The sequence below is a fragment of the Astyanax mexicanus genome, chromosome 3 (genome assembly GCF_023375975.1).
Source record: "Astyanax mexicanus isolate ESR-SI-001 chromosome 3, AstMex3_surface, whole genome shotgun sequence".
Lineage (NCBI taxonomy): Eukaryota > Metazoa > Chordata > Actinopteri > Characiformes > Acestrorhamphidae > Astyanax > Astyanax mexicanus.
The window spans coordinates 35,236,566-35,264,319 of record NC_064410.1 but is presented as its reverse complement, the minus strand read 5'-3'; the positions used below and the strand labels follow the sequence as shown (position 1 = coordinate 35,264,319).

The following is a 27,754-nucleotide window of genomic DNA, read 5'->3' as shown; positions in this document are numbered from 1 at the left end:
AACAGAGATAGGAATTAGGACAGGGAGAGAGAGAGGTACAAAAAACACAAGAGAGTGTCCAGGACCAGCTGAAGTCTGTGGGGTTAGCCTGGGCACATTACTGCGGGCAAAGTCAGGAGGCCTCGGGGCAGGCCTAGAAACACAGGGCCTGGGGCCAAACATTGTTCTGGGAGCGGGCACAGGGGCAGCGGGAGCTGCTGGTGCTGGAGCAGCGGGAGCTGCTGGTGCTGGAGCTGCTGGTGCTGGAGCAGCTGGAGCTGCTGGTGCTGGAGCTGGAGCAGTGTGTGCTGCTGGTGCTGCAGTGTATGCAGGTTCCAGGGCTGTGGGAGCAGCATATGCAGGTTCAGGGGTGGCAGGAGTCGAGGAGCGCGGATGAGCCACGGGAGTCACGGAGCGTGGCGTCTCAGCCGCGGACATCACAGAGCGCGGCGTGTCAGGCGCGAGAGTCACGGAGCGCGCCGTCTCGGCCGCGGGCTTCACAGAGCGCGGCGTCTCGGCCGCGAGAGTCACGGAGCGTGGCGTCTCATCATGGGAGTCGGGATGGCCTTGGGAGCTGTGCGGCCGAGAGCCGGGTAGAGTACAGCCCCTGGGGGAAACGGCAATGGAGTACGGGCTGGTGCGGGGTAGAGCTCCTCCTCCTCCTCGGAGCTACTGGGTGCACATCCCAGGTAGTCCCACGGGCTGCGCGTCACCTGCCTCGGGTACTCATGGCTACTGCCTAACACGAGAAGAGACCCGAGGCTCACCGCACCAACCCGTAGCCCCCCCCCAAAGAAAATCCTCCCCCCTGAAGGGTACTTCTTCCGGCAGGCGGGACCCTTTAGAGCGCTCATTGAATACTTGACAATTGGCATAAAATGCATTGTATACACACTGATTGGCAAATTTTATTAAAGAATAGAATCACCTGGAAAACATTTCTGAGCCGTGTCCAACACTAGTAGTTATTTGTTAAAAGCATTTTTTCCCTCTTGTTTCCTAATCATTTTTAATGTTTTTTGTTATGACAGAAACTTAAATTTCTTCATGCTTTGCCAATTTGTAAATAATAAAAAAATAAAAATAAAAACTGTACATGCACCTATCTCTGACAATGAATTAACATCCACCGACTCCATTATTCAAAATGTTGTTTTTTATCTGCTGTCCGGTTATTAAACTCTTCTGAGTGCCCACCAAACCCTATAGCCCTTTTAAGAATGACCCTACTTAACATTAGAGAACATTAGTGAAAGATGTGAGCTCTCAGTGTCGAAAGGGAAGTGCTATTTCTGTGTGTGTTCAGAAAACTATTTCCTCTTGGGGGGTAAAAGAGTTCTTAACATTTCCTGACATTGAAGGCAGTGCACTGAAGATGGAAATGGATCACACTTATGGAAATATTGATTTGAATCTCTCTGCAACTACTGGGAAGAAAAGATTCCCCAGTTCTCCAGCCCAAGGTAATTTGTTGGATGTGTTATTTTTGTGTGATTTTGTTTTATAAACATTCATTAGCTATTAGCTATGGTTCATGTATAATTTTACTGGTTATTAATTATGACTTATTATTTTGCCTAGTTTAGTTCAGAACTTATTTAGATATTCACTGTGTAATTACTGCTGCTTATTACACTGATACAAAACTCATGTAAATGAACTGATTGCTCATATTAACAGTCCTATTATTAATCTGTTATTGAATAAATTGACTATTGTTAAATTCTTCCTATAATTACCTTTACTGATGTTTTCCCCAGTTGTTTATTTGCAGTTGATATGAAATACTGTTTGAACTGCTGCTTTTAAAATATATTTATTTTATGTAAATTAATGTAAAATTAAGCATGACATAATTGCATATGGGCAGAGGCATTGTGATAGTTAATTATTCAAAGAATGCTTGTGATTACACTTAGATGCATAATTCTGTTTTTTAATAGTTTGGGGCATCCTACAAGGTCTTAGATGCAGAAACGTATTACCAAATAATGAACAGAAAAATACAAGAAAATAAATAATAGGCATGTGTCTAATAGGAATAAAAAAAAGATTCACAATAGCAGTAATATATAACTGGTTGTGTCAGCTATGTGGATAAGAAGGGCTGGGGTTGGGTGGGAGTGGTCAGAGTGTGTTTGGCATACCTGTCAAGTCTCCCGTTTTGGCCGGGAAACTACCGTATTTTACTCCTCTTTCCCGCCGTCCTCCCGTAATAGTATTTTCACGTAAATTTCCCGTATTATATATATATAAAAAACAAAAATTTATTATTGAGGCGACAGGGCACTGGTCACTGTGTCTCTTAACCAATGGTAGTGCCGGTTCAAGGAGAAAGTCCCGCCTTTCAGGTGAAACAGCCAATCAGGTTCCTGGTTTGTAGGAAAGCCCCGCCCTCCTCGCTGTGAGAGCTAGTCGGAGCAGCTGACGTTAAAGCATATCTGGATAAACAGCGAGGTAACGGAGCTAAACATGTAAACTATGATGACGCTGTTTCTGAAACAGACAGATCAAACCGACTGTGTGCTTAAGAAAATACAGCTTGTGACTCAGTTAGCTTAACTTTACAATTAGATGTTCAACCTGCCCTGATCAGCCAATAACTATTTCATTTTCAAACTGTGTTTATTAATTTAGGATTGCAGGCCTACTGTAAGCTATAATGAACGAAACTGTATTTATTTTATTAGTTCGGGGCTAGTTTTAGAGTATTGTGGTGTAATTTATTATTTAGAAGATGCAGAAGAGATGGTTGATCTGGAGAGAGGGAAAATGTGAAGAGGGCTGAAATTAACTGAATTGATCAATAGAAAGCAGGCCCGTAGCCAGCATTGTTATGGGGGGGATCTTTTTCCCCCAAAAGTGGACTTCATTTGGCTCTCTACTCCAATGCCCCCTAAATACACGAGCACACTTCAAACCTTTTAATTTAGACATATTTTATTCATTATAAGTTTGTTGTGAATCTGTTGTTGCTGTCCTTATTTGTTCATCTGTTGCTCCCCACTGTTAACATAAATTTGATATAAATGTAAGTGTTACTCAAACTTCCTACATCTGTGATGTGACTTCATTGTCTGTCTCTGTTGCTCACCTCAGTTGTCTGTTGCTTTGTTCCATTGTCTCTGTTGCTGCCCTCCATTGTTTGTCTCTGATGTTGCTGTCCTTTATTGTCTATCTCTCTACTATTGACATAAATAGATAAGAATTACTTCACTATCGGTATTGTCATTAAAACTTAAACATGAATTAATAATAATATAAATTGAAGTGTTCTGTCTTATTCAAATCTTCCTACAACTGTGCTGGGACTTCGTTGCCTCCCCCCCTCCCTTCAGCTCGCTGAACTCGGCGCCTGATTGGCTGAGAGAGCTCATTTGCATACCGTCTGGCATACCGTCTGGTCATTAGATATGCGTGGATTCGTGGAGCGACCAATAATCCGCTTTTAATAACGCGTTAAAGTTGATATTGTTTTTTTCTGCCTCAAATTATTTAAAGCACTGTTTGGATATATGTGAGAATTACTGGTGACTGGATTGCGTTTTGAAGGTAAGAGTGTGGGGGAAGCGCTGGAGGGGGTTGGGTGTGTGTCTCGAGTGTCCTGAGGTAACTTAACGTTAAACACAAAGCGAAACACAAGCAGATTTAAACTCTAAACACAGTTCAGTAATCCGGAGAGGCAGACGGTTCGAATGGTGTATAACATGTCCGCATTCGATCAAATATGGACGTACGAAAATCCCAAATATGAAAATAATATTTCATAACTAGGCATATTTCGCCCTAAATGTTTATTTTCTGAAAGGAGATACGGCTAAATAGGCTAGATAACTGAAAAGCTTTAAAATGGCATATTGGGTGTCTATATTGAACCTATAAGTATTCATAAACACAGCCAGATATTAAATATGATATTTTTCTGGCCCGCCGGCGGGCTAGGGCGTGTTAAGAGGTTAACCCCCTTTTTACACCTCTATACTGTATTTTATATATGGCTTTAGGAGCAACAGGCATGTTGAGAGTAAAATACACCCTAGCTTGATCGTCAGCATTGCAAAGTGAGTGACTGAATGTTATTGTCACTTAACCTACATTTCTTAAAAATCAACTAAAATCCAGACTTTAGAGTTATCACAATAATAACAGTAATAATCCGGTGTTACATGTACAATTATACTATTGGGCTTAGCCGAGCCCGGCACTGTTAATACAGGGGAGTTGTAAAGAAATAGAAGCCTGCACTCAGCAGCTTACCGATTTTGGGCCTTTTTTTGAACAAGTCACCAATATTTTGGGACAATGTTACCGCCGTTTTCTTCCGTTTTCGCTCCTTGTCTTCTTTTTTACCCATTTTCTCAAGTAACTTTCCCCTGATTCTTATTCTTTCCACAAGCTAAGAACCGAAATGGGGGAATTGCCGCCACCTACTGGATTGGTGTAAAACAGTCTGAACAAAATGTGTAAAGAGAAACATTAACCATTTTTCTTACTCGTCACTACTCTGGGGGCAGGAGGGGGGTTGGGGTGGCTGAGGGGGGGATGGGGGTGGATCGAACGAACCCTTCGATCCCCCCTGGCTACGGGCCTGGAAAGAAGTATTAATAAAATTATTAATTGTTTAGGCCCCTTTGGACTAATATTTACTTATGCAATATATCTGGTCCATGTCCTTTTTGTAAAAGCTGATGATTTCATGTAAATGTCTAGAAAAGGGTTTTACTTAGGCTGTAGTATAAGAATTACATATATAGGAATGTCCACAATATTTCAGTGTCAACAAAGATAGACCTGTCAGATTCTGATAATCTAATTGTAGTTTGTTAAAGGTTCCCAGGTGGTTATTTTAGATTTATTGTAAACCTGTCTTAAAATATAAGGGATTCTGAACCTCGGTTGGGTTGGTGGGCGACTCGAAGCAGGTGAATGGAAAATTTCCCTTATTTTTAAGTCCAAAACTTGACAGGTATGGTGTTTGGAGGTACAGTATGGTGAGTGATGGTATAGTATCATTAAGGCTGCAAGGGAAAACCTGTGAAATCCCATAAAGTAAGGAGAGGTGAAAGGCTGGGACACCACACTTCCCTGGGCTGGGTCCAATGTGCAACCCTTATTTTTGGATGCAGAGTTTTGTCATCCTATATCACTTCACATAATTACATTGAAAATCAAAATATAAAATGTTTTTGTTTTGTATCCAGTTTCAACCACTATTATTTTTTTAAATGTGCAACATGCAAATAGATAGATAACACCTAAAGCTGTCGACGATCAAGACAAATGTAGTTAATCTCACACTGAATGAGACAGCCAACCTTTAGGACCAGTGCATGTAGTCTAATTTTCTGTAACCAAGTCATATATTTCAGATGTCTCTGAACACACTGGACACTCGGTCAGAGAGAGGAATCCTCCACATTGTAAAAATACCCTTAAGGTTCTTCTGGTTGCTCTCGGCCTCCTCCTGCTCTGTGCTTTAGTGGCGCTCTGTGTTCTGGGGGTCCTGTGTGAGTATTACCCAGCTTCAATCTATAAGAATCTATAGAATATTTTTATTCATCTCTTGTATTCAGATTCATCTCTTGTTAACAGATTTCAATAAAGGAGCCTCTTCTGAATCATTAAGTGATCAGTTTACCAGCGCTGTAGAAAGCCTGTCAGTTCAGCTACACAATGCCACTGGTAAGAAATATTTGTATCTCTTAGTGTCTCTTAGAGAGTTCGCTGTTATTATATTTAACCATCGTTGTGCTTTCAGCTGCAGCTGAAGAGTTAAAATCACAATTGGATCAGGTTCAAGAGAACTATGAGAATGCTTTAAGGCATGTTGCTTCTTTAGATGGTGAGTGTTTACCAGTTTTTTCTAGTGTGTTGATTTTTTCTCAAGCTAAAAACTGAACAGTAACAGTAGACCTGAGAAGCCAAACTATTTTTATTTTGTATCAGAAACAGAAAGACAGTATGAGGTGCTGAAGGTCAAGTATCGCACAGCCCATGAGGTTTTCTCTGCCTGCAGTGGTAAGATGATTTTACACTACTATGGTTACTGATCACACTACTCTTACAGCCTCTGGCAAAAACACTGGAAACACCACACTCAGGCTGTTTTTTATAGCAAAAGAAAAATCGCAGATGAACTTAGGGAAAAATGTATGGATTTATATAATGCTGAGTAAAAAATAAGTGGTTCACTTTGTTAACTGCATTTGTGTATTTTTTTTTTTACCAAAAAAGGCAAATGACTGTTGATTGTTAAATGCTGTTAATGTCAGAGTTACACAACACGATTATAGCCTCAGTTGTCCGAACAAATCTACATTTGATTGCCACCGGCTCTATCAGTGTGTAAACTGGTAAAAGATTCCCACACTATCGGATAATATGGCCGATTTTGAGGTTCTTGCTCTCTCCCCACATCACTCCAAAGGGTGATGTCGCTCAGCACAAGGCGTCTGTGAGCTGATGTATCAGAACCGAGTCGCTGCGCTTTCCTCAGTTTGTGCTGTGATGCTATTTAGCAGTGGTGCATCAGCAGCAGCTTGAAAAGATGTGGTGGCACATGTATCAGAGGAGGCATGTGCTAGTCGTCCTGGTGTTGGGGTTATAGGGGAGTCCTAATGAGTGGGTTCAACAAAAAAATCAACAAAAAAAATATTTTAAGTTATAGACCAATACAAAGTAGCATAATATAATCAAGTAAAAATCTGAATTGTGTCATGCAAAAGTATTCAGTATTCATCTTTCACTCCAATAACAGCTGTAAGTCTTTTATTATGTCATTACCAGCTTTACGTATCTAGAGACTGAGATTTTTGTCTATTCTTTGCAAAACAGCTCAAACTCAGCCAAGTTCTCCAATGCATCCCCACAGCATGATGTGTTCAGGGTGAAACAGGGTGTTATTTTTCACTGTGCATTTAGGCCAAATAGTTCAACTTTGGTCTCATCCGAACACAGCACCTTCTTCCACATGGTTGCTGTGTGCCCTACATGGCTTCTGCCAAACTGCAAATGACAATTCTCTTTCATCAATGGTTTTTATCGTGCCATTCTTTTATAGAGGCCAGATTTGTGTAGTGTGTGACCACAAATTAGCTCCTCCAGAGTGACTATGCGTCTCTTGACTGCTTCCCACATGACATGGTGCTTTAACTGCTAAGCAGCCGCTGCCCTGATGTTTATATCCATCATGAATAAAAAAGGATCAGAGACAAAATCTTCTTTTTAAACTAATTTGTTTATATTTTGTTGTTTGTTCCTCAACATAAGAATGTCAGAAGTGTGGACAGTGTGGAGATGGCTGGAAGCGTTTTGGTGTAAAGTGTTACTACTTTTCCACTGACACACTGAACTGGATGAACAGTAGAGATCGCTGTGTTGAGAAAGGAGGACATCTGGTTATAATAACCAGTGAAGCTGAGCAGGTGAGTACATTAACTTATTTTTTTTTTCTTTAGTCTAGGTTTTCTGAACTACTCTGATGCTTAAACACAATGCTCAGATCAAGACACAATACAGATTCTGTTACCACTGGAATCAATATTTGTATTTATTCATATTTATATGTTAGAACTTTGTAAGTTCAAGCGGAGAAACTCACTGGATCGGGCTGAATGATTTGGAGAAGGAGGGAAAGTGGATGTGGGTAAACAAGCAGCCCCTCACTGATACAGGAGTAACGTAAGAACCGTGTTCTCTTACACAGTTCATACACTGCTTTTAGCTGCATTGCTTTTATTGGTTGAGTTTTAAATGGAACAAACTGAAAATGAAAAGAAAACAGTCTAACCGTCTTTCTAACTCATACAGATTGTGGTTTACAAGAAAGGAAGGATCAGATGAGCCTGATAACTGGAAACAAGAAGACCCTTCAGGAGAGAACTGTGCTTGTCTGGGGAATGACTATGGTGACACACATTCATGGTTTGATTCTTCCTGCAGAAAACTGAAGAAATTCATCTGTGAAAAGTAAAATACGTTATCTTTATTTTATTTATCAAAATGTTTTTTTTTTTTTTTTTTTAAATAGTCACTGCAAAGTGTATTTGCAGAGTAAAAGACCTACATTGTCTTGACCAACATTTTTCCAATGTGTGAATGTTAAGAATATAATTACTGTCAGGGCCAGCCAGGCAAGGGGAGCGAAATCCTGGGATGGATTTTTTTACTTTTTGAACCTGGTGGGGGGAGGGGACTCATATGAAAAGAGTTGTTTTTGCATTTGATCCTTCCGAAGCCACTCGCTGCAGCTGGAGACGCATAACTGGGGTCTTCCTTTGCTCAACTTTCTCACTGGGTCTCAGTTCAGAGTGCAACATCTCACTCCACTTGTCTCCAGTCTCTTTCATAAAGCTACATGCATCTGGAGTTTAACGTGACGTAATAGAGGGTCTGAATGGTATATGTTTATACTTGTTATCCAACCACAAGCTTTCCGGGCAAAAGTACAGGGGACACAGATTGACTCTTAATAGCATATGAAAGTTGCTGCCCGCGGGTTTTTTTGAACGATGATGAACGATAATGAAAAAAAATAAAAAATAAAATGCTTCTCTGGCGAATTTTAGTTTACAGGTTTCCCGTCTCTCCGTCGCATTCATCGTGACTTTTGTTTCCGCCCGTTCTCGGGATCCCTATCTCATTATAAGGCATTTTTTCCAGCTGTTACTCAGTTTACTAACCGGGGCAGCGGTAAGTATAACAGACCGCGAACCTGACACCTCAGGTTAAATCCCTGTGTGAGAAGTGTTTTTTTTTTCCTGGGTTCACCTGCTTCATTTTCCAAAAACAGATTTATTTTTTTCAGAATCGAATCACAGGCAAAGAGAACCGTGTTGTAGAAGGATAATCCATCAATACTCAGCACAGGTCAGGTGACGTGAAGTGAGAGGTTCATATAGGCCAGTCATCAGGTGTTAGTAATTTGATGATTGATTTCCAGTGTTGCAGTGTCATGTTGTGTCAGTGTGCATCCTGGGTATTGTAGTCCAGAGCAGTGTTTCTCAACCAGGGTGCCGCGGCACCCTGGGGTGCCGTCTGGCTTCATCGGGGGTGCCGTCAAAATATTGCGCCTCACGTGCATATTTCCTTTCCAGAGTCAGCTCGTGTCGGGGTGTGTCCCAATTCACAGGCACCATACTCTGAAGGATGCGACCCACAGAGGCGGTGTATTACTGCGCAGCTGTGACGCAATCTGTCTTCGAATACAGCCTCTGAAGGATGCAGCCCCTAAATTGGGACACACTGTAAAGTTTTTGTCCCCCCACGCGATGCACGCGCTATTTTATTTCATATTCCGCCAGCAACACCCCTCGTTCTCACCTGAAGTACTGCGCCAGCACCCACCCCCCGTCCGTAAACTGGGGTGCCTTGACATCTCGCATATATTTAAAGGGTGCCGTGATAGAAAAAAGGTTGAGAAACGCTGGTCCAGAGACTGCAGATCGGAAGAGACAGGAGCACTTTCAGCGGGGTTGTTTATTCGCAGTTGTCATGGAAAACAGTTTGACCTGCTGCTTTTAAAACATATTTATTTTATATAAGTTAATGTGCAATTAAACATGACATATTTATATATGGGCAGAGGGACTGTGATCATGAATTAGTCAAAGCATGCTTGTGATTCCACTTTTTACAAGGCATAGCAAATCTGCGTCAACAACGACAAATTATGGTTTCTTTGTAATGTATTTGGTTTTAATTGCTTTGGGCCATTTACAAAGTATTAGTTGCAGTGCAATAAACAAATACAAGAAAAACATTAAAACAATAGTTAAAGCTGCTCTGCTAAAAGTGTTTTTTTTTGTACATAAGCAGTACAAACTACAAAAAAATTGGTAGAAAACAGGTAGAAATTAAAATGGTAAATAATAGGCATGGGTCTTATTACAAATAAAAACAAGATTTATTAACAGCTGTAATATTCAACTGGTTGTGAGATATTAGTGTATAAGAAGGGCTAGGGTTGGGTGAAGGTATATTTATTGCTAGTAAATGTAGCCTGTGTTTTTTCACAGCTTCCTGTAACTGGGCGACTAGAAGGGCTGAGCAGAATACTGAATGCAGGGTAGTAGTACTGAATATACTCTATTTCTGTATTTTAAATATTTTCTCATACTCTGGACATAAACACAAAAAAAAAAAAGTGTTGAATTGCAATGCGATTTAAATAGAAAATAAATGATTAGTTATCAGGAACAATAAATAATTAAACAATTTAGACTCACATGGGCAATATTTGTTGTCTACTATATCACATGTCCTGTGATAATACATTCCGCGTAGCTCTAATATTCTAACACAGTTAATGCAGATTTGGTGTGGACTGTTTAAAGTGCCTTTAATAAGTCTCAACCTGTATGGTGTGCAGTGTGTCCATTGATATCAGATAGGCATCAATAATGGCACAATACTATTAAAAAATGATTAATAGAATTAATAGATTTATTTTTACAAAGTCACATACAGAAATACAACAACTATAAAAATGCTTTTCTTGTTTTTAGACAGAATTTCATATATACATTCCTTTGCCTAGTGAGAAAAGTTTTCTGTTCTGTGATGTTCTGTTTTTAAAGTTATATATTTTCCATGTATTTACTAATAAATTCTATATTTTTAACGGTGAGTGTGAGTGCACTGGGCTGCTCACTAGCCTTGAACCTCGAGACACACGCAACATGTGTCAAAAATAAGAGGTCTTGAATCCAAAACCTTTCTTGGTTGTTTTATCTTTACTATGAATGGCTTGTATTGTAAATATAAAGAATGTGTGTGTGTTTGCTGACACCTAGCTGTATTATACTCAGTTGCTGAAATGCTATTGAATTTGTGAATATATAAAACATAATATATAATAGAGTTGTATGCATTTTGCATAATAATAATGGGTGTGAAATTGTCCCCAGTAAACACAGAGAAGGAAATTTACACACACAACATGTTAAAACACGCAGGTAAATTTTTTTCAGCTGGTGTTTTTGAGCCCCTACTTTTGGAATTTATGTGACACTATATATGCATTCAATCTGTTGTCCTCTGATCTACTCCCAGAGCATTCGGATGCAAGCGTGTGAAATACCATGTGTGGCGTGTGAGCGTGTGAACTCGCTGAGGTGTGAGACTTGAGAACGCTGAAAAAAGGGGTGGTAAAAAAACTTTTCTAGGTCATTTTTTCACATCCAATTTTGGTCCCCTGAAGGTGCAGACTATGACGCCAGATCAGTGAGGTGCAGACACTATGGCCCAATGTGCTTGGGCAACTGCCCTTTTGCCGTCCTTGGCTGATATTGCCCTTCTGAGGGAGGGGAAAAATAATATAGGCAAATATGATTTCATATTTCAACTAGGGTTGTGCCGATGGACGATATCACGCCCACTTTTTTGTTTTTCCAGAAACATGCACTGACCTTCTTTAGGTCTCCTTCACCTAAAACTTTAGCAGGGATTGTACAGAAAAAGATCAAATCAGGTATATGACTTAAATGAGTCAGGGATGAAAATTAAAATACCATACTGCTACAAATATGCCTAATTGGCATATTATTATATTATTTATTATTATTATATTATAATTAAGATATTATTATTTATATCTAGGTTACAGCTTGTCTTCGTTTTTTTTTCTACATGTCTGTATTAATTAGAGCAAATAGAATAAGCCTGCTCGTTGTGTGTCGGGAAACTTGCTCATTGTCAACCAGTGTTGGGCACCTTACTTTGAAAAAGTAATTAGTTATATTTACTAGTTACTTCTCCAAAAAAGTAACTGAGTTACTAACAGAGTTACTCCACTATAAAAGTAACTAGTTACCAGTAAAAGTAACTATTGACTTACTTTAAATTATGTAATTTCTATTATTATTAGAAAAATAACAAACGAAAATAAACCCAAAAGTGGGGTGGGGGTGCCCATTCTTCAGGTTAGAGCAACTGCCCTTCAAGATTCCTGTGCACGTCCCTGCGCCAGATGACGTCTTTTTCCGACGTCTCTTGCACGTTCAGTGTGGATACATAAATTTAAGATTAATTTTAGACATTGGTTTTATATACCTACTACTTCTAGGCTCTGTGCATAACTGTAGTGCCAGTACAGAAGGCTTCACAGCTTCACTTAATTGCCTTCAATAGTTATGCAATTTAGTTACACACCTGCTTTTCAATAAACTGCATTTTAATTTTCTAAAACACTTCAACCTGCCAACAACCACTAAACACAATGGATAAATTAATTACGTATCCTTATCTTACCACTGTGTTAAATAAAAAAAATATTGGTCAACCTCCTTTAGGGTTAATACCTTTATTTTATATTTTCGACAGAGCTAAAAAGTATGTTTAGTAAAACAAACTTAACATTTACTTAAATTCTCAGTCCTGGGAGATGGCTGTGTCCTCCACGTCTTTGTGTTGCATGTTTCAAATATTCTGAAGCATTCATCTGTATGAAGCCCTTAGTAGCTGTCTTTTCATATATCATGATCATCTTACATCTTTATCCAACTGATTCAATTGAGAATCAAAATCGAAAAACGCTATTTCGTATTCAAACATAAAACAAAAAAACTAACATATTTTCTGTTTTTTATTTGATAATCCAAACAAAAATGGGAAATTAAATAAACATTACACCTCAAATGCATACTGCAGTAACACGCAGTCATCCTTCATCAGTACTTCAAAGGATTATTTCATTTATTCATGACTGGAACGTACTTTATTTTTCGTTTGGTCACAAACCAAACCAAAATGCAGCGGAAAATGCAGTGTTTAGATTCTCTGCCCGAGCTTAGTTTTTCTGCCAGAAAATGGTCTGTAAAATAGGCATGTTTTTTATTTAATATATTTAATATATTAATTTTGACTTGCAGTGCTGTGTGTAACCATTCTTAATAAACATTTTTCTTAAATAGGTCTCTTGAGGTATGCTAATGCACATTTGAACAAGCCAGCTTCATTTTGGAATAAGGTGCTGTTGATTGGTGAAACTAAAATTGAGTTATTTGGAGGGCATTATGCATGGTGGAAAAAAACACAGCATCCTAAGACAAACACTTGCTACCCACAGTAAAATTTTAATGATTTAAACATTTTAGTATTTTTTTATTTAATTGAATCAGTCTACTTGTTCTCCTTAAATCTGCAGACGTTACAGAAGAACTGCTACTGTACTTTTTTTAAAGTTTTATCTAGAAACTTGAATAAATAAATCCACTGTGGATTTAGGTGTAAATTTTACCCTGTTGATTTAACAAAATTCCAATAAAATAAACCCCAAACATTTTGTTACAAAGCACTTTTTTGTGACAAAACTAAACTTTAAATTGAATACTTGACAATTGTATACACACTGTTTTGCTAATTTTATTAAAGAATAGAATCACTTGGAAAACATCTCTGAGCCGTGTCCAAGACTAGTAGTTGTTTGTTAAAAGCAGTGTTTTCCCTCTTGTTGCCTAATCATTTTTAATAATTTTTGTTAAGACAGAAACTTAAATTTCTTCATGCTTTGCCAATTTGTAAATAATAAAAAAATAAAAATAAAAACTATACATGCACCTATCTCTGACAATGAATTAATATCCACCGACTCCATTATCCAAAATTTTGTTTTTCATCTGCTGTCAGGTTATCAAACTCTTTTAAGAATGACCCTACTTAACATTAGAGAACATTAGTGAAAGACATGAGCTCTCAGTATCGAAAGGGAAGTGCTATTTCTGTGTGTGTTCAGAAAACTATTTCCTCTTGGGGGGTAAATAAGTTCTTAATATTTCCTGATACTAAAGGCAGTGCACTGAAGATGGAAATGGATCATGTTTATGGAAATATTGATTTGAATCTCTCTGCAACTACTGGGAAGAAAAGATTTCCCAGTTCTCCAGCTCAAGGTAATTTGTTTGATGTGTTATTTTCGTGTGATTTTGTTTTATAAATATTTTTTCCTGTCATAATCGATCAGTATGTCACACTGTACAGGGCATAAAATGAATAGTAAATATATTATGTTACTCATTAGCTATGGTTTATGTATAATTTTACTGGTTATTAATTATGCCTTATGACTTATTATTTTGCCTAGTTTAGTTTAGAACTTATTTAGATATTCACTGTGTAATTACTGCTGCTTATTACACTGATACAAAACTCATGTAAATGAACTGATTGCTCATATTAACAGTAACATGAAAACATCTCAGTCCTATTATTAATCTGTTATTGAATAAATTGACTATTGTTAAACTCTTCCTGTAATTACCTTTACTGATGTTTTCCCCAGTTGTTTATTTGCAGTTGATATGAAATACTGTTTGAACTGCTGCTTTTAAAATATATTTATTTTATATAAATTAATGTGAAATTAAGCATGACATAATTGTATATGGGCAGAGGCATTGTGATAGTTAATTATTCAAAGAATGCTTGTGATTACACTTTAAGACGCATAGCAAATCAGTATCAACAATGACTAATTCTGTTTTTTAATTGTTTGGGGCCTCTTACAAGGTCTTAGATGCAGAAACGTATTACCAAATAATGAACAAAAAATACAAGAAAATAAAGCTGCTCTGCATTTTTTAAATATCGGAACAAGCTACAAAAAGCAGGAAACAATTAAAATAGTAAATAATAGGCATGCGTCTAATAGGATTAAAAAAAAGATTCAAAAATAGCAGTAATATATAACTGGTTGTGTCAGCTATGTGGATAAGAAGGGCTGGGGTTGGGTGGGGGTGGTCAGACAGTGTTTGGAGTTGGAGTTAAGGTTGTAAGGAAAAACCTGTGAAATCCCATAAAGTAAGGAGAGGAGAGAGGCTGGAACACCACACTTCCCTGGGCTGGGTCCAATGTGCAACCCTAATTTTCAGATTTTCAGAGTTTTGTCATCGTATATCATTTCATATAATTACTTTGAAAATCAAAATATGATGATGTTTTTTTTTGTATCCAGTTTCTACCACTATTATTTTTTAAAATGTGCAACATGCAAATGGATACATAACTGCTAAAGCTGTCGATGATCAAGACAAATGTGGTTAATCTCACACTGAATGAGACAGCCAACCTTTAGTACCAGTGCATGAAGTCTGTGGTCTTCTACAACTTTCTGTAAATGGGGAACAAAAAGGATTGAGCAGAATACTAAATATGGGCAGCACTACATGTATAGATGTATAGATATTTTTACAGGATGACGTTATTTATATATATATATATATATATATATATATATATATATATATATATATATATATATATATATATATATATATGTGTGTGTGTGTGTATAAAACTTGCATATCTCATGGTTTCAAACCTACCTACCAAATTTAATTGCTATCGATTAATTCTTTTTGGGTGCAACTATTTTTGGATGAGAAGTGTAAATATAAGAGGAATAGCCTATTACACATCAACGTAGGAAAGGTTTGAGAATAACAATTACTCATTTTAAAGCAGCCTGTACTGTATTAAAACTGTCTAGCGGAGGATGCATATTTATTTTACTCAAATACACAAAAAACTTCATTAATCACAAGAGTGGAGCAGAAACACAGACAGAGAAACGATACTAGTTTCTTTCAAATAAAGTAATAAAGTTTGGCTTTGTAATATTGTTCTCATGTGATAATCAGTGTTGGGCACGTTATTTTGAAAAGTAATTAGTTATAGTTACTAGTTACTTCTCCAAAAAAAAAGTAACTGAGTTACTAACTGAGTTATTTCACTATTAAAGTAACTAGTTACCAGTAAAAGTAAAAAACTATTGCGTTACTTTTGTGTTACTTGCCCCCCGTAACCCCCACCCCCTGGCCCCCACCTTCTCAGAGCGTGTTTCATAAGACAGATGAATAGAGTGCACAACATCAAAGACAACAATCATTGCTTAGGTGGTTATCTCATCCTCCCCTCCCTTGTGACACAACGCACACACGCTTGTGCCTTTGTCTGTAGGCGTGAAGTAAAAAAAAATAATAATTAATTGAGCGGCTAAAGTAATGTGCAGTAACAGGGTGTCGGAAATGGTAACACCGTTAAAGTGACAGTCAGAATAATTAGTTAGATTACTCGTTACTGAAAAAAAGTAACGTTGTTCGTAACGCCGTTTATTTCAACGCCGTCATTCCCATCACTGGTGATAATTAACTGCAAAGGTATGATTTTAAAACCCACTTTTATAAGTTACAATGGGCAGTTTACAGTGTTACATTTATTATCTTACTTTCTTTCTTTCTTTCTTTCAGAAACTCTGTCCCCGCCTTTCTAATTTGGGGTTGTAGAAAACTCATTTTCTGTGTTTTTCTAGAGTAACCAAGTCATATATTTCAGATGTCTCTGAACACACTGGACACTCAGTCAGAGAGAGGAATCCTCCACATTCTGAAAATACCCTGAAGTTTGTTCTGGTTGCTCTCGGCCTCCTCCTGCTCTGTGCTTTAGTGGCGCTCTGTGTTCTGGGGGTCCTGTGTGAGTATTACCCAGCTTCAATCTATAAGAATCTATAGAATATTTTTATTCATCTCTTGTATTCAGATTCATCTCTTGTTAACAGATTTTAATAAAGGAGTCTCTTATGAATCATTAAGTGATCAGTTTACCAGCGCTGTAGAAAGCCTGTCAGTTCAGCTACACAATGCCACTGGTAAGAAATATTTGTATCTCTTAGCGTCTCTTAAAGAGTTCACTGTTATTATATTTAACCATCATTGTGCTTTCAGCTGCAGCTGAAGAGTTAAAATCACAATTGGATCAGGTTAAAGAGAACTATGAGAATGCTTCAAGCCATGTTGCTTCTTTAAATGGTGAGTTTTTACCAGTTTTTTTCTAGTGTGTTGATTTTTTCTCAAGCTAAAAACTAAACATTAACAGTAGACCTGAGAAGCCAAACTATTTTTATTTTGTATCAGAAACAGAAAAACAGTATGAGGTGCTGAAGGTCAAGTATCACACAGCCCATGAGGTTTTCTCTGCCTGCAAAGGTAAGATGATATAAGTGGTTCACTTTGTTAACAGCATTTGTGTTATTTGTGCCACCACCGTGTTTCACAGTGGGGATAGTGTGTTCAGGGTGATACAGGGTTTTACTTTTCAGCTACACATAGCGCTTTGCATTTAGGTAAAAAAGTTCAACTTGTGTCTCATCTGACCACAGCACCTTCTTCCACATGTTTGCTATGTCCCCTACATGACTTCTGCCAAACCGCAAATGGCAATTTTTGCAGTGCACAACTTATAGTTGTGTTGTGGAAAGATTGTTTCACCTCAGCTGTGGATTTCTGCAACTCCTCCACTTTAACTGCTGAGCTGCCACTGCCCCGATATTCATATCCATCATGAATGAAAAAAGGATCAGTCAAAATCTTAACTATTTTTTTTATATTTTGTTGTTCATTCCTCAACATAAGAATGTCAGAAATGTGGACAGTGTGGAGATGGCTGGAAGCGTTTTGGTGTAAAGTGTTATTACTTCTCCACTAATACACTAAATTGGACAAACAGTAGAGATCACTGTGTTGAGAAAGGAGGACATCTGGTTATAATAACCAGTGAAGCTGAGCAGGTAAGTAAACTTATTACAAAAAATTACATTTTTTTTCTTAGTCTGGGTTTTATTTGAATGTTTTTTTACTCAGACTAAAGCATGTTTCATCTAATGCAAGTCTAAACTACTTTGATGCTTAAACACAACACTCATATCAAGATAAAATACAGATTCTGATACCACTGGAATTAATATTTGTTGTACTTTTCACTGCACTCAAATAACTCCATATTAATTTATATATTAGATCTTTGTAAATTCAAGTGGAGAAACTCACTGGATCGGGCTGAATGATTTGGAGACTGAGGGAAAGTGGATGTGGGTGAACAAGCAGCCCCTCACTGAGACAGGAGTAATGTAAGAACCAACTGCTTTTGGCTGCATTGGTTTCCATGGTCGAGTTTTAAATGGAACAAAATGAAAATGAAAAGAACAGAGTCTAACAGTCTTTCTTACTCATACAGATTGTGGTTAAAAAGGCCGGACAAACCAGATGAGCCTGATAACTGGAAATATGAAGACCCTTCAGGAGAGAACTGTGCTAGTCTGGGGAATGAAAGTGGTCATACACATTCATGGTTTGATTCTTCCTGCCGTAAACTGAAGAAATTCATCTGTGAAAAATAAACTTTGTTATCTTTATTTTATCACAGTACTTCAGCTTTTTGTCAGTGATTAAAATGTCTTTAAATCAGCTTATGTTCTGGAGATGTGGTAAGTGCCTGGTTGTTTCACTGTTTGAGCTGATATAGTTTGAAAGTGCTTCATGTTTAAATTTAAATGCATTGCTATAAACAGGCCCTGCTATGGATTGGCGACCTGTCCAGGGTGTATACTGCCTTCCGACCGATGATCATGTCTTCCATGTTTTAGAAGTGGTCACAAGCATTCTAACTGTAAATGTGTAAAACTAAGATAAATGAAATTACTCTAAACCACGGCTTGGTGCTTTTTTAACTTAAACAGTTTTTTTGTGTGATATATGGTTAAAATTATTAAAACTCACATTTGCAGACCAGCGGTTTAGTAAAATCCTGAACAGAGACACTAAACAGTTCATTCAGTTCATAAACAGTTTATAAATGGCTGAATCAATGACAATTATGAACTGAAGCAGAATTTAACTTTATGTTTTGTTACAAAATACAGATGAGCATTTTAAGAGTATTCTAAAGAAAAGGCAGCTTTTTCAAAATACATTACATATAAAGTACAGATATTTTTTTCTGTTTTCTACATACAGACTGCAACTCAGGTTCCAGTCACTTCCAATGTCACAGGTGTATAAAACCAAACATCAATAGTTGTGCAGACTGCTTCTACACACATTAGTGAAACAATACTACCGTATTTTTCGGACTATAAGGCGCACCGTATTATAAGACGCACTATCAAAGAACGCCTATTTTCTGCTATTTTTCCATACATAGGGCGCATCGCATTATAAGGCGCGTTAAGTGACACTAGAAAGGGTGCCTATATCAAAGTGAACAGGGGTGGCGCCATGTTTCCCTTCCCCCACCGGGGGTGGTCGCTTGCCGGTGGAGCGTCTCAGTATACAAATCTAGCTCAAACGAGTGCTGGATATTAATCTACACAGATTCCTCTCCTGAAAACTGTTTATTTGGGTGAGTAACGTGCTTCAGTTTATTTACAGTAAGCTTAGATTTCCAGATGTCCACTAAGGCTTGCTGCACCAGCGTTAGCATAGCTATCCGCTAGCACGCTAGCTAGTCACCTAAACTAGTAAAGTTAACCCAAACTTAAACGACAGCGTTACACTGAGTAATCCTGCGTGTTCCGGTAAGACAGTGAGATATTAGCTAGCGATTCGTCCCCCGTAGCTTGTTTTAACACAGTAAACAAGCAGATTACAGGCTGATAAAACTCACCTCTGAGAGAGTTAGTAGTGTGTGTTTACTGCTCCTTACAACCTGACGAGTAAAATTTAGATAATACTGATCTCAGTGAATAAGCTAGCTAGCTTAGCGGTTAGCATCTAGCTAATGCTATTGCTGCTCAGCCTCAGAGCTGCACGGCTCTGGACTCTGTATAGCACTGAAACTCTCTATAACGCTGCACGGAGTGTGTGTTTACTGCTCCTTACAACCTGACGAGTAAAATCCATACAAAAGGCGCACCGTATTATAAGACGCACTGTCAATTTTTGTGAAAATTACAAGTTTTTAAGTGCGCCTTATAGTCCGAAAAATACGGTACACAGAATGTATATTCAGTATACCCACATTTTATATTGTCATCTATTGTCTGTATTTATCTGTCCCAGTATGGAGCCAAATCAGGGACAAAAGTTTTGTCCATTTGAAAAAAAAACAATGAAACTGAAAGTTTAAGTATTAAGCTTGAACTTTGAAAAATACAAAAATATATTCGAAATAAATATAAGTGTATTAAATAATTTTTCAGCTTGTATATAATTTTGATTCAATTCGAAAATAGTTTTAAACAATTTTTGTTTTTTTAATTTTCACTTTTTTTGTGTATTTTGATATTTGAGATCTTATATTTTTCAGGTGCAGTTTTTTTTCACAGTTTCGATTTTTTTTTTCAGGGTTCAAATCTTTTTTTTTACTTTCAGATCTTAGTTTTCAGGTTTCAGACTTTTGGCCCTGATTTTGCGTGTGGGCGTGGTATCATAGGAAAGGGGCGTGGTATACGGTTGAGGACCTACTCCGGAGGACCCTGTCAATGTGCCTGCGTGGATTATATATGTCTGTACGTTCTCCCTTGCGCGATGGCGTCCACTCCTCCTGGACAGCCTGCTGACTCCAGCACACAGGTAAGATATATTAGGTAACTTTAGTTATATTGAGCTGGTACACTACAGTTTATTAGGACACGTTTAGAGAGGATCTTGTAGGAGTTGGTCTTGTTTAAACTTTGAACATTAGCTAGGATTGATCCTTTTTGTTTAACTGAGTGGATGTCTATGGACATATCCAAAGAGCTCTCTAAATCTTTAGAAATAAGGGTGTATATTTATAAGAACTCAGACCCATTAGAAATTAGACATTCCACTGTCTGAAAAATAAATGTCCAACTAAAATTCAATCACCACAATATGGCCTAACCAAATGACCTTTAAATGAAAATGTAAAATAAAACTGCAATAAATCTAAAACCTGGCCATATCTTGCTCTACAGTACAGACTGGTTCTGTTCATGCCTTCTTCCTTGCTCTTGCTGTCCATGAGAGAGGTTCTGCGTGACCACATTTATGAGGCTCTGCGCAGCTGCAGCCACTGTCGAATTATAGTCGACTTTCTGAAATACCAGTACCCAGCTCAATATAACTAAAGTTACCTAATATATCTTACCTGTGTGCTGGAGCCAGCAGGCTGTGCAGGAGGAGCGGACGCCATCGCACGAGGTAGAACGTACAGACATATATATAATCCATGCAGGCACATTGACAGGGTCCTCCGGAGTAGGTCCTCAACCGTATACCACGCCCCTTTCCTATGATACCACGCCCACACGCAAAATTAGGGCCAAAAGTCTGAAACCTGAAAACTAAGATCTGAAAGTAAAAAAAAAGATTTGAACCCTGAAAAAAAAAAATCGAAACTGTAAAATAAAAATTGCACCTGAAAAATATAAGATCTCAAATATCAAAATACACAAAAAAGTGAAAATTAAAAAAACAAAAATTGTTTAAAACTATTTTCGAATTGAATCAAAATTATATACAAGCTGAAAAATTATTTAATACACTTATATTTATTTCGAATATATTTTTGTATTTTTCAAAGTTCAAGCTTAATGCTTAAACTTTCAGTTTCAATTTTTTGTTTCAAATTGACAAAACTTTTGTCCCTGATGTGGCTCCATATCCCAGTGCTTACCGATTATCAATTAACAAGAAGTTATTACTCTGTCACACTTTATTTTACACTGAAGAACTTAATAAATAGCAACAAACAAATTCAGATGAAGGAAAACACTAAACTGTGCTGTGTTTCAATACCACAGACCCAGAGTTGAGAAGCCCTAAAGTCCAGTGTTTCCTTTGTGAAAGGCATTTTCTACAATTATTTTAATCATTACAAAAACAAAACATGTTAAGATCTGGCCTAATAAGTCACTACATGCTTTTACAGCAGGAGTGTTTCTACTTTCATTATTTCTTCAGTTCAACAACAGAAATTATATGTGCAAACTGATGTTCACACATGCTATGCACAGAAAAAAGGTTATATAATCATAGAGCACACACTAAGGCACTACACAGTGGTGAACTTAATTTTGGCAACTCTTCTGAGAAGAGTGGGCAGTGAGACAGCTTTAGTCTGCAGACAGTTATTTGTTTGACTCAAAGGGCAATTTCTTTTCAAGTAATTGTACTCCTAAATGTTATTAGCTGTGGAACTACTTACCTTGCAGTACTCAAAACAGGACAACTGAAAATATACATTAAAAATGAATGAATACATATTAAACATGATTGATAATGCAGTCAAATTATTATATTTATTTTCACCCACTCCTTACTGTTAGTGTGTAAACTTAATGCTGGCAAATTTGCTGTGTAGTGGAACACAGCATAACGACGTGGCTGAGGCAGAGCAGCAGGTTTATCTCATACAAAACAACCTGCATTAAAGACAGGGGGGGTGGGTTAATGGGGGTGTTATATAAAATGTTTGCACACTAAATTAGAATATGTTTATGTTTGTTACTACCCTAAACGTTTGCGCTAGGGCGCCGCCATTTTGCCCCTGCAGCACTGATGACGTCACGGTTAAGGAAAAGAGCTTGTTGTTAATCAACAGATTAACTGTACAAACACCGATTTATACAGAGAAGCCAGCCAGCTGTTCCTGTAACACTAACTTTACTTGGTGCAGATGCCGTCACTGCATTGCCGTGCCGACTGCAACCGAGTGGAAATGCTGTCAAGAGGCTAACATGGACCGTTTTCTCAGAGATCTTCCCTGCAGAACTTTTCAGATGCTTTTCTGAGAGCGAAACGTTTTGGAGGTGTCTCTGCTCTCTCTGTACGTGAGGTCCGTGCAACAGCAGGTATTGCCATCCCATTAACTAATTAGCTTGTTTATATACATTTAGCTATTTAGCATGTAAAGTCCAGAGTTTATTAAAACTACATGATTTAAGTGGATATTGAAACACCCAGGCGCTGTTTACTTAAAAACCGTTCAGTTTTGAAGTTAGAAGGCTTGCTGGGTAGCTATAGCTTCGTCTAGTTAGCGTTGGCTTGCTATCTTAACATAGCTAACGTTAGCTATTTAGCTAGCTAAGTAGCTAACGCTAGCTATGTTCTCTTTAAACTGTCAGCCTATTTAGACTTTTGGTACCTCTCGCTGCTCTTCTGGGTGAGCGCGTTGTTTGGCTTGTTCCGTGCGGCTCACAGCTGCTGCTGTTACAGTACCTCCAGTCGGATGGTCCGTACATCCCAGTTGTTCAGAGGAAAAATTAAAACGGAAGAAAAAAGCCTCGGACTTCAGCTTATTTGTCCCGCGAGCAATTAGTGCTCCTGATTTAAAAACCCGCTCCTCCACATAGTCCTCGCCTAGAAAGTGCTCGCCACTAACCGGAGTATTCTCGAGCTTCAGCACCGCTAGCCACCGCTGAAGAACAGCTGTCCGCTTAAGTGGCGAGGTGTGAAAGTGAATCTTTCTCTCATTCTTTACCCTATACAATTTTACTACACACATTATTCAAAAACTTCAAAAATGCATAACCAATATCGTATCAGTTCAATAAAGAAAAGTTTCCAGTTACAGGACAATTCAGTTCTTTACACAACAGATTTCTTTTAGACTTTACTAAAAAAAACATTATATATTCATACCTGTCAAATCTCCCGTTTTGGCCGGGAAACTACCGTATTTTACTCCTCTTTCCCGCCGTCCTCCCGTATTAGTATTTTCCCGTAAATTTCCCGTATTATATTAAATTAAAAAATATATATTATTGAGGAGACATGGCACTGACCGCTCTGTGTCTCTTAACCAATCGTGGAGCCGGTTCAAGGAGAAAGTCCCGCCTTTCAGGAGAAACAGCCAATCAGCTTGCAAAGGAGGGTCAGTGTGGGGAAGCCCCCCGTCGCTGTGAGTTCAGGCAGCTAGTTGGAGCTGCTGATCTTACAACAGATCTGGATATACAGCGATTTTTCTTAAAGAAAGGTAACGGTATAGGCTAATCATGGAAACTGTGATGAGATTTTTCTGATAGCTGCATAAAAATACTCGTCTCCGAAATAAAACACACAGATTAAACCTTTTAAAATAAACAAATTTACAGCTTTTGACTCGGTTTAACTAGAAATGTGGAGAGGACCGAAATTAACTGAACTGATCAGGGGTGGAGTGATCAAAAGAAAGAAGTCTTAATTAAAAATTATTGTGTAGGCCCCTTAGGACTAATTTTTACTGATGAAACATATCTGGTCCATGTCCTTTTAGTAAAAGCTCATGATACTATGTTTAGGTCACCAACAGTCATTTTGCAGAATTTGTGCACCCTTTGTTCAATTTTAAATCCATTAAATAAATAAAAAATATATCATATAAAAGAGTGCATTTATTACAAAAAAGACATGAAATCTTTTTTTTTTTTTTTTTTAAATAAAAGGATTTTTAATTTGGCTGTATTAAAAGAATGACATATGTAGGAATGTCCACAACATTTCAGATTCTGATAATCTAATTGTAATGTGTAAGTGGTTCACTTGTGGTTATTTTAGATTTTTTGTAAACCTGTCTTAAAATGTAAAGGATACTGAACCTTCGTTGGGCTGGTGGGACGGCTTTAAGCGTACAGAGGAAAATATCCCTTATTTTTAAATCTAAAACTTGACAGGTATGTATATTTCAAGGACAGAAGCTTATTCAGTTTAATTATATTTAACGTCTTTGTGGGGACCTGAATGCAAAGCTCTGAAGACTCTTGACTCCCAAAAGCCTAGAAAAGAGAATTGGACTCTTAGAATCAAAACCAACCCCAATACGTCTTGTTCTAAAAGACCTTAGAAATTCTATTTAAGAGGATCTTTTTATTTAAATTAAAAATGAAAAAAAAAGATAACACCCAATGACCTCAGACACAGTCTAAATTCTAATTCAAAATAACGTTTTATTATTATAAGCATTTATACTTCTTAACAGCTTTAAAATAACATTTTCTTGTGAAAGATTGAAGGTTAGTCTGAATTGTTCAGTGACGTGTAGATGTAGACATGATGAGATTAACTCAAGATTTGAACACAAGAATAAAGTTAAGTTTTTTTTTTACTTAAATGGCTTTTATAGGCATAAAACACCCAATGAAACACCGTTCCATGTGCACAGAGTTCAGTTGGCAGTTATACATATATTTAAAGGACAATAAACATTATTTTCTTTACATTTTAAGGTTACAAAATAATATTGCTGTTTAATGGAACAATTATGTTTCTGCAACAGAGTAGGATAAAAACTGCTTCACAATCACATACTGCACTCTAGTGGCCAAAATTACTGCAGCAAGTACATTTCTTACTGATACATTTACACAACTTGTTTTTACACATTTAAACAAAATCTCGTCAAACTGTGAAACAGACTTTTCTCAAAATAAGCTGATTTTAAGATTTGTTTTTATCTGTGATAAGAAAAACTGATATACCATGTTCAAATCTGATAAGTATTTTACTTTTCACAGATATATTTCCTTGTTTTACTGCAGGAAGCATCAAACCATACTCTAAAACGTCCTTTTTCATCCCCCAGACTAGCACAGTTCTCTCCTGCAGGGTTTTCTTCTTTCCAGTTATTAGGCTCATCTGCTCCATCTGCAATTGTACTCCAGAATCTGTTAGAAAATGTGTTTTTTTAATGTTTAATTTTCCAATTCGTTGCAATTCAGGACATCTAAAGGTAAACTAAAAGCAGTGTATAAACTGTGTAAGAGAACATGTTTCTTACGTTACTCCTGTATCAGTCAGGGGTTGGTTGTTTACCCACATCCACTTTCCTTCAGTCTCCAAATCATTCAGCCCGATCCAGTGAGGTTTTCCAAGACCCGTAGACACAAAAGTCTAATATATAAGTTAACATGGGGTTATCTGAGTGCAGTGAAACTTTGTTTAAATATAAATAACCTCATAACAAGTGTTGACTTATTTTTCAGTAACGAGTAATCTAAGTAATTACTCTGACTGTAACTATAACGCTGTTACCTTTTCCGACACCCCCTTACTGCACGTTACTTTAGCCGCTCAATGAACTTTTTTTTTTTTAACTTCGCTTTGCCCTGGTTAACCCCTCCTCTTTCCGGTGAACTTGAGCTTCTGGCCGCTGTGCCTGTAGGTTTGCGTGGTTTGGCGTGGTGAAGTAAGGATTTGCGTGCTCTAATCAATTCAGTGATTGCCGTGGACAGTGTTGTGCCAGTTCACAGCTTTTCTGAACTAGTTCAAGTTAAGTTCCTACATGCTCAAAGTGATCGTTCATGTTCAAAGTTCACAATTTTAATTCTGAACTAGTTTAGTTCATTTCACTTTTTTGTGAGATATTCAAATAAATACTTTTTTTCCACACTACAAGCTAGAAATCACTATACATTCTTTGAAACTGCTCATTGTAGACATTTGCTCATGACACTGCAATTGTGGGTTTCTTACCAGGTGATGAAAATGTTAGGAGAATCGGTGTCGGTCTGCCATCACTTCCACTAGCCATTTTTATTTAAATTGCAGCGCTCTCTCTCGTTCTCTCTCTCTCTCTCGCGCGCGCTCAGCGCTCTCCGCGTCGTTGCCATTATGTTATTAACTGGACAACGTTCATTTACAGTGATGTCTGCCGTTCATGACACATACTGTGAACTAATTCACAGTGTGTGTGACACAAATGAAAATGAAAAATGTGTTGTGTTCAGTTCAGCGTTCACGAAAAAAATGAGCGTGTTCAATGAATGCATGCTTTTGAACTCGTTCACGCACAACACTGGCCGTGGACAGGCCAAGTTCCGATTCAAGGACTTTAAGCTGTTTTTGGCTGCTCCGGTTTTTGTGGTGCTGCTGCTTTGTCTTTTGGTAAAGCTGTTTGATCCAGCTGTTAAACTGTTATATTAATACCATTTTAACGGTCATTAGATTGTTGTTTTTGTCCATTATTTTGTTTTGTTTATATATACATTTTCCGTTAAGTGTGGCTTGGTTTGTTTAATTTCATCCCCAGACGCTTTTTTCCGTTTTTTCAGTATTACAAGTTTTAGTAATTTTCTTTGGTTGTGTGGAGAATTTCGTTTTTTTTTTTTTTTTTTTAAATTCGTTAGATTATATTTTTGTCAACATTTTGGGTTTATTTTCGTTTGTTATTTTTCTAATAATAGTAGTAAATACATAATTGATTTTCTTTTTTTACGGGCGAATAACAAAAGTAACGGGATAGTTACTTTTACTGGTAACTAGTTACTTTTATAGTGCAGTAACTCCATTAGTAACACAGTTACTTTTTTGAAGAAGTAACCAGTAACTATAACTAATTACTTTTTTTTTAAGTAGCATGCCCAAAACTGGCTATGGGCATTATACATTTTAAATATGTTTACAGTGCAAGGCAGTAATGTAGACACTACAATGACACTGGTATAATAAACTGAAACTGCCGACTATAAACAAAAAAACTAAAGACTAAAAAGAAATAAGAAATAAATGAAGACACCTTCACTCACCTGTTCAGCTTGGCTGGTTATTATAATCAGATGTCCTCCCATCTTTACACAGCGATCTCTACTGTTCGTCCAGTTCAGGAAATCAGGTGAAAAGAAGTAACACTTCACACCGAAGCGCTTCCAGTTTTCTCCACATCGTGCACATTTCTGACTTTCTTATGTTAAAGAAAATAAGTAAAAATTAACAAATGGGGAATTTAAATGTGGTATTTTTAATATACATATGATTAGCTTTTGACATAATTGTGGATTATACATTTTTTGTTAATGTTTAAATAAATTTGTGGAATTTTTGTAAAGTGGAAAGAGTGGTGGAAACCCTCATCTTACCAGTGCAGGTAGAGAAGACTTCATGGACCTTGCTATACTTGACCTTCAGTGCTTTACACTGTTCTCCTGTTTCTAGTACATCAAAAAAACAGTTCAGTTTCTCAGCTGTACTTTCATAGTTTACAGTTTTAGCTTCTTTACGCTGCAAGAAAAATCCCCAAATTCTTAGAGAACTGGTGTAATGTTGAAACATGGATTAAATCTCATAAT

At 37.4% G+C, this 27,754-nt stretch overlaps 2 protein-coding genes across 2 annotated transcripts; one reads left to right on the top strand and one right to left on the bottom strand.

Moving 5' to 3' along the window:
* The first annotated feature begins 1,320 nt into the window (after positions 1 to 1,320).
* Positions 1,321 to 18,459, top strand: LOC103022032 (C-type lectin domain family 4 member F-like). The gene is made up of 8 exons (XM_049476418.1): positions 1,321 to 1,442; positions 5,349 to 5,486; positions 5,572 to 5,661; positions 5,738 to 5,821; positions 5,926 to 5,997; positions 7,249 to 7,403; positions 17,769 to 17,878; positions 17,986 to 18,459. The coding sequence occupies exons 1-8, from the start codon at positions 1,355 to 1,357 to the stop codon at positions 18,146 to 18,148; spliced, it is 900 nt and encodes a 299-aa protein (XP_049332375.1). The 5' UTR covers positions 1,321 to 1,354; the 3' UTR covers positions 18,149 to 18,459.
* A 6,213-nt stretch (positions 18,460 to 24,672) lies between these two features.
* On the bottom strand, positions 24,673 to 27,754 carry LOC111195567 (C-type lectin domain family 4 member E-like). The gene is made up of 4 exons (XM_049475297.1): positions 27,545 to 27,754; positions 27,215 to 27,369; positions 25,468 to 25,580; positions 24,673 to 25,354 (listed from the first exon to the last, which is right to left on the bottom strand). Exons 1-4 carry the CDS (start codon positions 27,735 to 27,737, stop codon positions 25,192 to 25,194), a joined length of 624 nt encoding a protein of 207 aa, XP_049331254.1. The 5' UTR covers positions 27,738 to 27,754; the 3' UTR covers positions 24,673 to 25,191.

Excerpts from the sequence above, each read along its gene's own strand:
- LOC103022032 (XM_049476418.1), top strand. The coding sequence starts at position 1,355 with ATGGAAATGGATCACACTTATGGAAATATTGATTTGAATCTCTCTGCA. Across the intron at positions 5,822-5,925 it reads GCATGTTGCTTCTTTAGATG|AAACAGAAAGACAGTATGAG; the intron begins GTGAGTGTTTAC and ends ATTTTGTATCAG. Across the intron at positions 7,404-17,768 it reads TAACCAGTGAAGCTGAGCAG|ATCTTTGTAAATTCAAGTGG; the intron begins GTGAGTACATTA and ends TTTATATATTAG.
- LOC111195567 (XM_049475297.1), bottom strand. The coding sequence starts at position 27,737 with ATGTTTCAACATTACACCAGTTCTCTAAGAATTTGGGGATTTTTCTTG. Across the intron at positions 25,581-27,214 it reads TAACCAGCCAAGCTGAACAG|ACTTTTGTGTCTACGGGTCT; the intron begins GTGAGTGAAGGT and ends CTTATATATTAG. Across the intron at positions 25,355-25,467 it reads CTGACTGATACAGGAGTAAC|ATTCTGGAGTACAATTGCAG; the intron begins GTAAGAAACATG and ends ATTTTCTAACAG.